Source organism: Micromys minutus (genome assembly GCF_963924665.1).
Source record: "Micromys minutus genome assembly, chromosome: 1".
In the NCBI taxonomy this organism is placed as follows: domain Eukaryota; kingdom Metazoa; phylum Chordata; class Mammalia; order Rodentia; family Muridae; genus Micromys; species Micromys minutus.
In genome coordinates this window covers 244,190,088-244,202,127 of record NC_137969.1, presented here as the reverse complement: position 1 = coordinate 244,202,127, position 12,040 = coordinate 244,190,088, and the positions used below count along the sequence as shown (strand labels likewise).

Genomic DNA, 12,040 nt, shown 5'->3' with positions numbered 1-12,040 from the left:
TTTAAAGAATGTTACACTGTTTAATGAAGTGTGCCAATCAACCAAGAGCTAGATCATTGTAAATGCTACTGAAAAACACAGCTGCCTTCAATGAGTGTTATGAATAAGCTTACTAACAGGCTTTCTTCCCCCCCCCCCCAGAACAAAATTTTTTTTCTTTTTTTTATTGAAAAACTTTATTTTAAAAAACAAACATAAATGTACAAATTTTCAGCATTTTAGCATAAAAGTATACGAATACATTTTTTAAGGTTGTAATTAAGTATTTGTGGTTACATATACATACACATATGTATATATATAACAATAATATAGGAAAAGAGGCTATTAATTTGAGGGGATAGGAGAGAAACTGGGAGGGGCTGTAGGGAGGAAAGGGGTATGTGATACAGTTCTATTTTAATTAAAATATATTTTTTTTGGAACTTCACACATCTGTGAGTTGTTTCTGAGGTGTTCAGAGCTTTCTGGGGTTAGTATCTCATTACCAGTGACTGCATATTATGTCTGTTCTTTTGTGACTGGGTTATCTCACTCAGGATGATATTCTCTAGATGCATCCATTTTTTTTAAGAATTTCATTAAGTCGTTGTTTCTGATAGCAGAATAGTACTCCATTGTGTAAATGTACCACAATTTATGTGTCCATTCAACTACTGAAGGATGTCTGGGTTCTTTGCAGCTTCTGGCTATTATAAATGAAGCTGGAATGAACATTGTGGTGCATGTATCTTTGTTAGAGAGTCTCTAGCGTAAATGCCCAGAAGTGGAATAACTGAGTCTTCAAGTACTACTATGTCCATTTTTCTAAAGAACCGCCAGACTGATTTCCAGAGTGGTTGTATCAGTTTACAACCCCACCAGCAGTGGAGAAGTGTTCCTCTTTCTCCACATCCTCGCCAGCATCTGTTGTCATCTGAGTTTTGGATCGTGGCCAGTCTGATTGGTGTGAGGTGGAATCTCAGGGTTGTTTTGATTTTCAAATCCCTGATGGCTAAGGATGTTGAGCACTTCCTTAGATGCTTTTAAGCCATTCTATATTCCTCAGTTGAGAACTTTTTGTTTAGCTCTGTACCCCATTTTTAATAGGGTTGTTTGATTCTATGGTGTCTAGCTTTTTGAGTTCTTTGTATACCTTGGATATTAGGCCTCTATCTGATGTGGTGTAGGTAAATATCTTTTCCCACTCTGTTGGCTGCTGTTTTGTTTTCTTGACAGTATCTTTAGCCTTACAAAAACTTTGCCATCTCATTAAGTCCCATTTGTCAATCTTTGACCTTAGAGCTTGAGCCATTGGTGTTCTGTTCAGGAAATTTTCTCCTGTACCTATGGGTTCTAAGGTTTTCCCTAATTTCTCATCTAATAGTTTCAGTGTACCTGGTTTAATGTGGAGATCTTTGATCCACTTGTACTTAAGCTTTGTACAAGGAGATAAGAAAGAGTCTATTTTCATTCTTCTGCATAATGAGTGCCAGGTGGACCAACTCCGATTGTTGAATGGGCTGTCCTTTTTCCATTGAATGTTTACAGCTCCTTTGTCAAAAATCAGGTGACCATATACCTGAGGGCTCATTTCTGGATCTTCTATTCTATTCCATTGATCCACGTGCCTATTTCTGTACCAGTACCATGCAGTTTTCAGCACAATTGCCTTGTAATATACCTCAAGGTCAGGGATACTGATTCCCACTGATGTTTTCTTGTTATTGAGGGTGGATTTCGCTATTCTAGGTTTTTGTTATTCCAGATGAAATTGCACATTGATCTTTCCAATTCCATGAAGAACTGTGTTGGAATTTTGATGGGAATTGCATTGAATCTGTAGATTGCTTTTGGTAGGATGGCCATTTTTAAAATGTTGATCCTTCCAATCCATGAGCATGGGAGATCTATCCATTTTCTGAGATCTTCCTCGATTTCCTTCTTTAGAGGTTTGAAGTTCTTGTCATACAGGTCCTTCCCTTGCTTAGTTAGAGTCACACCAAGGTATTTGATAGTTTTTGTGACTATTGTGAAGGGTATCTCTTCCCTAATTTCTTTCTCCATATGCTTGTCCTTTGAATATAGGAAGGCTACTGGTTTGTTTGAGTTAATTTTATATCCAGTCACATTGCTGAACTTGTTTATCAGCTGTAGGAGTTCTCTGGTGGAATTTGTGGGGTCGCTTGAGTACACTATCATGTCATCTGCAAACAGTGATGTTTTTACTTCTTCCTTTCCAATTTGTATTCCTTTGATTTCCTTTTGCTGTCAAATTGCTCCAGCCGAAACTTCCAGTACTATGTTGAATAGGTAGGGGGAGAGTGGGCAACCTTGTTGAGTCCCTGATTTTAGTGGGATTGCTTCAAGTTTCCCACCATTAAGTTTGATGTTGGCTGTTGGTTTGCTGTATATTGCTTTTATTATGTTTAGGTATGGGCCTCGGATTCCTGTTCTTTCCAGGAATTTTAACATGAAGGGGTATTGGATTTTGTCAAATGCTTTCTCAGCATCTAGTGAGATAACCATGTGGTTTTTTTCTTTGAGTTTAGTCTCAAATAAGAGTCTCAAATAAATAGTCTTTGTTAGTTTTACAGTGTCCTTGTTCAGTTTCTGTTTCCATGATCTGTCCATTGGTGACAGTAGGGTATTAAAGTCTCCCACTATTATGGTGTAGGGTAAAATGTATTTTTTGAGCTTTAGTGGGGTTTCTTTTATGAAAATGGGTGCTTTTGTATTTGGAGCATATATGTTAAGGATTGAGAGTTTCTCCTGACATATTTCCCCTGTAATGGGTAAAAAGTGTCCTTCCTTATCTTTTTGATAACTTTTGGTTGAAAATCTACTTTATTCGATATTAGAATGGCCACTCCAGCTTGCTTCTTGGGGCTATTTGCTTGGGAGGTTTTTTTTCCAACCTTTTACTCTGAGATAGTGTCTGTCTTTGTTTCTCAGATGAGTTTCCTGTATGTAGCAAAATGCTGGGTTTTGTTTATGTATCCAGTCTGATAACCTATATCTTTTTATTGGAGAATTGAGTCCATTTATGTTAATAGATATCAAGGAATAGTTGTTGCTGTTTCCTGTTATTATTGCTTTGGTAGGTTGAATTGTGCCTTTGTGTCTTTCTTCTTTTAGTTTTCTGGCATATAAGTTTTTTTTTTTTTTTTACTATGAGGTGGTTCCCCTCATTGTATTGGGTTTTCCACCTATAATTCATTGTAGTGGGGAGTTTGTGGTCATATATTTTGTGAATTTAGTTTTATCTTGGAATATCTTCGTCTTGCCATCTATGGTGATTGATAGTTTTGCTGGGTATAGCACCTTGGGCTGGCACTTGTGCTCTCTTAGGGTCTGCATGATGTCTGTCCAGACTTTTCTAGCTTTCATGGTCTCTGTTGAGAAATTGGGTGTGATTCTGATTGGTCTGCCTTTATATGTTACATGACCTTTTTCCCTTACTGCTTTTAGTATTCTTTCTTTGCTTTGGGCACTTGGTGTTTTGACTATTATGTGTTGGGACAAATTTCTTTTCTGGTCAAACCTATTTGGAGTTCTGTAGGCTTCTCTTATGGTCATGGTCATCTCATTCTTAAGGGTAGGGAAGTTTTCTTCCAGGATTTTGTTGAAGATATTTACTGTACCTCTTAGTTGATATTCTTCACCTTCTTCTATTCCTATTATCCTTAGGTTTGGTCTTCTCATTGTGTCCTGGATCTCCTGGACATTTTGGGTTAGGATATTTTTGGTTTTTGCATCTTCTCTGACTGTTTTGTCTATGTTTTCAATGTTGTCTTGGGCCCCCGAGAATCTCTCTTCCATCTCTTGTAGTCTGTTGCAAATGCTTGCATCTGTGACTCCTGATTTCTTTTTTAGGATTTCTACCTCTAGGGTTATCTCTTTTAGTGTTTTCTTTATTGTGTCCATTTTTGTTTTAAATTCCTTATTCCATTCCTTCATCTCTTTGGTTCTGTTTTCTTGTAGTTCTTTGAGTGTTTTTCTTGTTTCTTCTTTAAAAGCATTTAATTCTTTATACTTTTCCTCCTGTTCTTGTTTAAGGATCTCTATCATCATCTTGAGGTAGGATTTCGGGTCTGAGTCTTCTTTTTCTGGAGTGTTTGGGATTCCGCTGTTGTTGTGATGGGCTAGCTGGATTCTAGTGTTGCCAGGTTGTCTTGGTTTCCCTGGGGTACGTTCTTTCGCTTTCCTCTTGCCATCTTGTTGTCAGTTATTGGTTCTTGCCTTTCCTTTTTACCTGGCCTGTGTCCCTGGATCTCCGCTGTTCCTGGTGACGGATGGTCAGAGCGCCTGTTGTGCACCCCAAAAGCTGCTGGCTGGGAACAGAGGGCCCAATGCTGGGTTCCTGGGTCCCTGGATCAAGCCGGGCAGGCGCGCACTTTCTGCGTGCTCCGCGTGATCTCTCTGCCCCCTGGCTTGTCAGAACCCGTTCTCACCCCATTCTCACCAGTCCTATGTGTCACTAACAGGCATTTTAGATGTACATTGGACTAACTTTAACTAGTGCTCTCAGTGGCATTCTTACAACTTAGTCTATTGTGGGGAATATCATTCATAGCCAAGGTGTTACTCTTCCCACTAATTAGTTTTAGTTCTGCACATTCTGACTTGGAATAAATTTTGTTTTAAATTTTGGCCCCACAGCTTTATGTTCCAAAAGTAAGGATTTCAATTTAATTTTTCTTAAAAGTCTGGAGACTCGGTCTCTTTCATCATAGGATCATACCGTAGTGACAGCAGGTTTACCAGTGCTTATAAAGTGCACGATCCGGTGACTTCTGTGTTACTAGGGTCAGCAGTGTGCTGCTTTTTATGCAGTATATCTCTATATACTACTTATATATATAGTGCTAAGAAGAAACTACTTCGGTAGTTAAGAATTTTTGAATACTTACATGAGAATCAGTATAGTTTAAAGAAATGAAACAATCAGTGGTAAATAGGTATTTATTGTGTCCATTTTGAATCTTTCTAACAAATTGGAGATTCCCTTTTATGTATATGTAGCTTTAAAAGTCTGTAGCTCCTGCATTGCTGGTGTTTTAGCCAGAGGCTGGAGTTAGAGTCGAGCCTTGTTTCTCTTCACAACTGGGAATTTTTACATTTTCCACACTACTCAGCTGCCCCGCGTTCTCTAGAACTTTCCTTCTGAGAGGCATCAGTGGTCTGTCACTGGTCCCTGTGGAAGGTGGTGCTGAAGGAGGCCATAGCCGCATTCCTGCCCAAGTCCTCCCAGCTGTCCTAACAAGAGCTCTGCGTGTGCTCACTTTCTGGGTTCAATGAAAATTGAAGCTACCACTTATTTCCTTACATAATATATTACTTTTTTCCACACAAATATTTGATTGCTGTATTTTATGTATAGGAAAAGTTGAAAGCTGCTGTTGAGAAGTATAGAGCTGTGTGATAAAATTAGTACAGAAGAGTTTTATGTGGAATGACTCATGTTACTCAGATTTTAAATCACTTAGAACAGTGTTCTTTGTAAGAGAGTTGTGTCCACACACAAGTGTGTTTGCTGTTCTTGTGTAACAGGTTCCACGGATGGGGCACAGCTTTAGTAGAGCCCTTGCCCATTCTAGCACCAACAAAACACAACAGTTTATGAAAATGAAACTTTTGTTGTTTTTTTCCAAGTTAGAATTATAACTAAGATTGAACATCATGCTTATAATATTTGGGCTTTTGATCTGTGTATATTGTCTGTGAGTAAATAATGGACCTGTGATGTTAAAAGCAGGCAGCAGTGTGGCAGGCTAGCAGGGACTGGTCAACAGCAAGGAAGTTCTGAGGTCATTCCAGCTGATTAAGACATGTTCTGCCTGCTCCACAGTGTATTCTGAAGGGTGTCTGCTTTGTAACTTTTGATCCTTTTTTATTCTGAAATTTATAAGAGCATGAAGTTGTAAAATACATGCTTTGAACTTATTTTTACGTAATGTTATGTTCATGTTGCATTATCAGCCTTAAGGTGTAACAAAACATGAAATAGTTATTGAAAATTCTGTCTTCAACTAAGATATTCTATAATAACTCATTAATGTGGGTTGTTTTGACAAGAATTCAAATGTACATAACTATGTATTTTAAATTTATGTTTATATGGTTTATTTTTAAATGGCCAGTATATTTATGAATAAAATGTATGGCCCACTTCTACCATTTTGGCTATGAAAGGAGCCATCTTTTAAAAATGGTAGATGTGAATTTAAGAGCATATATGCAAATTAGGTTTGCTGCTGCTGGTCTGATGGAACTCCAACAAGCTTTCTTCAGTCCTGATTGGAAACATTTATGTCAAAATTTTGGAATGTGTCTTTAGCCAAGAATTTTATCTACTTACCTATATTTATAGCCTGTAAAAAGTAAAACAAAGACTGTGTAACTATTGTGAACAAGATAGCTTTGTTTTACCTGATGTTTACCACAAGAATAAATGATAAAGGAGTTGAATCAAAAAAAAAAAAAAAAGGAAAGGCAATATGAAGTTATCAACTGTCGTTCCCCATTTTCCTTATACATTCTCCAGCCCCGAGTAGCCACTATTCTCCCTTTCTCTAGATTTTCTAATTCTTTACAGCCCATGTAAATAAAATACATGGTATTAGTAGCTGTCTGTTTCAGTTTTCATAATGTTCTCAAGCTCCATACAGAGCAAGTGAAATGTCAATGCTTTGTTAATTGTGTAGGTAATTGTCTACTGTACACTGTACATTTTCTTTATCGGTAAATGAACAATGGACTTTTTCTCTGTGCCTCTTGTAACTAATGCTGCTGTGAACATTTGTGTACATGGTTCTCCTTGTGGGAATAAGTTTTCATCTTATTGGGGTACCTAGTCAGGAATGGAATTGTTAGCATACATAATGAGGAACTGCTTTACAAATTGGTCGTACTCTCTTCCACCTTGGACTATTTTGGTCACAATCTGTCTACATCCTTACCAATGTTTAATATAATCTCCTAGTGTGTACAAAATCTACCTCGTCATGGTTAGGACTTACATCTCCCTAAAGCTTTCTAGTGTTTCCTGTGCTTATTGACCACCTGAATATCTTCTTAGGGAAATGGAGATGCTTATTCCTTCCACACTGTAGACTGGGTTTCTTAAGCTTTCACTGTTAAATTATGAATGCGTTTATATAATGTAGGTGCAGGTTGCTTATAAGATATATGGTTTACAAATATTTTCTTATACTCTATCGTTTCTGTTTTCACATCCTCCAGGACATCTCAGGTCCTTCCTGTTCTTTGAGGATTTTTAGATTTGTTACTTGTGCTTTTTCTCTCACATGCAGAAAATCGATGCCTGATCCAAAGTCTTAAAGGTTCCAGATGTCTATACTTTTCACTTTTTCCCTCTTTGAACAACTTTGTCACCCATTTTTTATTACTACAGTAAAAAAGAGTTGATAACCATTTTTTGGAATCGCTAAGGTTAATTTATTCGGCATTTAAAAATGAGAACAATTTGGGGGTCCTGTTAAAACATTTAAAATCCACAAAGAATCAAGATAGAAATTATCCCAGCCTGATTCTTAAGGTAGAATGAAGGAATTGAGCCCAGCCTCCATCTTTACTTTAAGCCAGACCAGACTTGACTTTAAGCCGACAGGCCTCTGGCTCGTATCCATGAGCAGATAGCACTGACTAATCACAAAGAAAGAGCTGCAATGACCTGAAGATGGTTTCCTCAAGTGTCCATGGGCTTTTCACAGATGGCTTCTGTTCTGAAGAAGAGGATGTTGGTCCCAGTTGGAGGTCTGAAGACAAAAGTGATCTTTCTTTCAGTAATACCTTGTTCTTTTTTCTCGATACAAAGAAAAGGAAGATCCAGGGAAGAAAGTAGAAACCACTCCCTGCTGCAACTTAGAAGTGTCTGCCAGGGCAGATGGGGATAGAGTTGGCAACATCTCAGCAGGTCTCTTCTTTGGAAGGAGAGCAGTCAGAGAAGAAGTTGCTATTGCAGGCCAGAACTCGTTTCTTTTTCTTCCTTGTGGCCTTATTTTCTTGGGATTCTGTTACTCTGGGTTTTGTGTCTGGGAGGTCTAAGGAAACTGCAAGATCAGTCTTCCTCAACAGAGCCTGATCCATATCACACATCTCTTTAAGGAGCTTTGTATTGGGAGTGGCACAGACAGCGTTGAAGAAACTCAGTCCTGGGGTCACCTCCGTAGGATCATCCAGTTTGGAGGAGCCTTCAGAATCCTGATTCCACTCAACAGTACCCAAGCTCTCTTGTTCTTGATGGCGGTTCCTGCACTTTTTGGGGTCACAGCCACAGGCCACACAGCAGTCCACCCCTTGCTTCCTGCACCCACAGTGTTTGTTCCTACACCATCCCTTGCAGGAACACCCTTGAATAGTCTTCCTGGCTACTTTTGCCAGTCTCCTTGGTCTCCACTCCTTATCACTGCCATCACTGCCTTCAGACTCACTCACAGAGTGCTCGGAATGATGCGTGAAACCATCAGTGTCCATGCTTTGATCCAGGAACTTGCCTCTGGCACGGGATGCTTTGGGTGGGGGTGGGATGTAGTTAAAGGAAGAATCTGGAGATCGAAGGTCATCCTTGGAAAGGTGAGATTTCTGGTCTTTTGCTCTTTGGAGGAGGCTCAGTTGCTGCTTGATGGCTTCATTCTCTTGGAAAAGCTGCTGGTTTTGTTCACATAATTCTTGCATTTTCCTGAACTGATCCTCCTGACACTGCAGTGTGCTCAGCAGCTGCTGTTCCTTTCCACTAACTGACATCTCCAGTTGCTTCTCTGCCATTTGGCTTTGCTGCAGCTGACTGAGAAGGGAAAGCACCTTCTCTTGGTGCTTTTGCTCCACCTTGAGCAGCTCAGCTTTCAACTCTGTCTCTACCTCAACAAGATGGCTTTGCTCCTCAAACAGCATCTTCTGCATTTTAGAATGGCTGCCCTGGCTCTGTTTCAGGTTGCTTTCAAGCTCGCTGACCTGAAGTTTGGAGGAGACCACCTCTCCAACTAAATATTTTAGAGCGCATTTGGCTTCGAGAACTGTGGCAATGTTTTCCCAGTGTCGTTTCGGCCTGTCCTCACTCTCTGCATCCAGGAGCTTTTGCTGTAAGTCAGCAATCTGAGCATTTCTGAGTTCCATTTCAGCCTCTAGACTCTTAATCTGCTTGGTAATAGAATCCCCGGACTCTGACATATGACCACATACTTCATCACTAGCGAATGTCCGCTTCTGGAGCTTAGGAGGTGGGTTTTCCCCAGGTTCCTTGTTTTCTTTAAGTTGAGCCACATCCAGGGCTAGTATCTTTCGCTCTTCCAGAAGGTCATTCAGGTGGCGTCTGACTTCTTCAATACTGACCATAACTTCAATTTCATCCCTAAGCTGGTTCTTTACTCGTGCTTCTGTGCCTTCTAATCCGCGGTTCTGAGTCTCTTTCCGTTTATCCGCTGCTTCCCGTTGCTTTTGGAGGGCGTCCTTGAGGCGCTTGTTCGCAGCTGCCGCCTCCTCCGTTTTGCGCCTGAGCACGTTGGACTGTTTCTGGAAGTCTCTTTCAAGTTTAACCAGCTCATACCTCCTTTTACGGTCTTGTTCTCTTAACTGAATTACTTCCTTGTCTTTCTGCTGTCTCCACTGTCTAGACTTCTCAGCATCTTCCTTCATCTGACGCATTAACTGGACTCGCTGGGTTTTCATCATCTGTATCTCCAGAGTCAGTTTGGAGACTGTACTCTCGGTGGACTCTTTCAGTTTCAGAAGCCTTGACTGTTCATTTAGTTTCTTCTTCAAATCAGCTATTTGAGCCTCCAGCTCTTGGAGACACTTGCGGCGGTGTTCACTCAGCTTGGCTTGGCTGACATCCTTCTTGGCCATCTGAAGGTCCAGAAGCAGTTGCTCCTTCTCCTTCTGCAGACTGGCGACTTCTGATTCTAGACTTTTGATGTTAGCCTCGTACTGGCAGTGAATGGGCTGCAGTTGGCCACCATTGAAAGTTATCTTCCTAGCCAGGGCCTCTTTCACTGCAAGGGCTTTATTCAACTCAGTGAGTTCCTTAGACATCTGAGCTTGACGTAGAGCATGCTGTGTTGTGAGGGCATCAGAAGACGTCCTACTCTCTGGACTGATTGCCCCTTGAGCTTCCAGTTCCATTGCCGATTCAGTGGCCTCCACATTTTCCTCTGATAGACGAATAACCACTTGTTGCAGACTGCGAATTATCCCCACTTTTTCTATTAACTCCTGGTCTTCCAAGGTCTCCATTAGCTTTTGGAGATCCACTTTACAGGCCTCGTGATACCTGAGCTCTTGTAGCTTGGCGTTCAGATTTTCATTTGTTTGTTCTGTCAAAATGATCCTTTCTAACATCTGGCCGGTCTGACCAGCTGCCTCGCTCAGAGCATGGCTTAGCTTCTCATTCTCCTCCCCCAGGGACTGATTCTTCTCCATCAGAGACTGGAGACTCTCCGGTGGTTCTGATTTTATAGATCCGTGAGCCTGTAGCAACAAGACTTGTAGCTGTTGTACCTGATGCTTAAGACGATTAAGTTCGTCCGTCTGGGGATCTGTATTAATAACAGGTTTGTTCTTGATTTTTCTAGCTCTGTCAGCGTAGCGTAGGGTATTCAATGTTTCCTCTAGACTGGAGTCAGCAGGACTCACACAGGCGATCATAAGAGTGTGGCTGTTGCCTCCCAGAGAATCCTGAAGCAGGCGCGTTAACTTGGAATCTCTGTAGGGCACGAAGCTGCCTTTCTTGCCCTCCCCAAGCACACTGATTACATTTCCCAAGCACAGGAGTCCTCGGTTAATGTTGATACCTTCTCTCAGTCGGTCCCCTTCAGCCTTGGTTTTCTTCTGCCTTTCTGATCCGGCAAGATCTACCAGACACAACTTAGAGTGAAATTCGCTGTCCTTGTCCGTCTTCTTCCTTTGCCTTATGGAAACTGTGAAGATGGCGTGAGAGCGGGAAGACTGTGAATTCATAGCTGTAGCAGCAACAGTCCTGGCACTGTTTCCCTGCTCCAAACAGGAAACCATGTCGGACGCAACTGAAACCATCTTCTCGGTGAGTCCCACGGTCTTTATTCCTGCCTTGGGATCTTCCCGGATATGTATCTGAGAAGCTTTCTCACAAGGAGAGCACAGAAGATCCAAAATTTCTTCATTGTAAATCTCCAAGTACGACACTCTCAGTGTAAACTCGGAGTCTCTCTTTTCTTCCATTTCTTTGAAAAGGAGTTGTATCGCCCTAGGAATGACCCCGATGGTTGGTTCATTCTCTTGACTTGCACTGTATGCACCTCCCATAGAGTAGGTTTTTCCAGAGCCAGTTTGTCCATAAGCCAGCACAGTGGCATTGTAGCCTTTAAATATCCCTTTAATGAGTGGTGCTACCGCTGTGTTGAAGACCTCTTCCTGTTCAGTGGACGGGTCAAACACAAAATCATAGGTAAAGGATTTATCAGCACCAATCACCACCTGAGGCCTCCCAGGCACAAAGGAAAGGCACACCTGACAACCCTCACCAATCTCTTTCGGGACCAGAGGGCGGCACCGCAATGCCACTCTTACAGGAATTCCCTTCACCTCTTCCTTCATGATAAGAGTTCAGCATCTGCTCAAACTCGGCCCTCAGTCTTCCCTGTGTCCTCGTCCCCTCCCAACTGGAGTTTTAACCGCTGTTTCCCAGCCTCCTCAGAAGCAACAGCCAATCAGAGAGCAAGCAGCCTGTGGGCGGAGCTTCAGAGTGCGGCAGTTATTGTGGTGAGTACACCCCAGCAACATGTATTAAGGGATTCTGGTTTTGTTCTTGTTTATTTGTTTGTTTTCCTGATGGAATGGTTTTAGCATCTCTGCTGAAAACTAAACTAGTGCTTTGATCGGAATGTCTAAGCCTTATGTTAATACGATGTGATCTTAATATCGTGGCATTGTGCTAAATTTTAAAGTAGCCTTAATTCATTTTTCCTCAGTTGACTAGTTTTTGCCTAGTCTGAGTCCCTTTGGTTTCCTTACGTTTAGGATAACCTTGCTAGCCAGTGACTACAAAATACCCTGTTTGGACTAC

The 12,040-nt window shown here is 41.2% G+C and overlaps 1 protein-coding gene across 1 annotated transcript; it reads right to left on the bottom strand.

Annotated features, from left to right (window-relative positions):
- Window positions 1–7,911: 7,911 nt before the first annotated feature.
- LOC308417826 (chromosome-associated kinesin KIF4A-like) lies at window positions 7,912–11,571 on the bottom strand (the record flags this gene model as incomplete). Its single annotated transcript, XM_080913118.1, has 1 exon — window positions 7,912–11,571. One exon carries the CDS (start codon window positions 11,569–11,571, stop codon window positions 7,912–7,914), a length of 3,660 nt encoding a protein of 1,219 aa, XP_080769244.1.
- Between the last annotated feature and the right edge of the window lie 469 nt (window positions 11,572–12,040).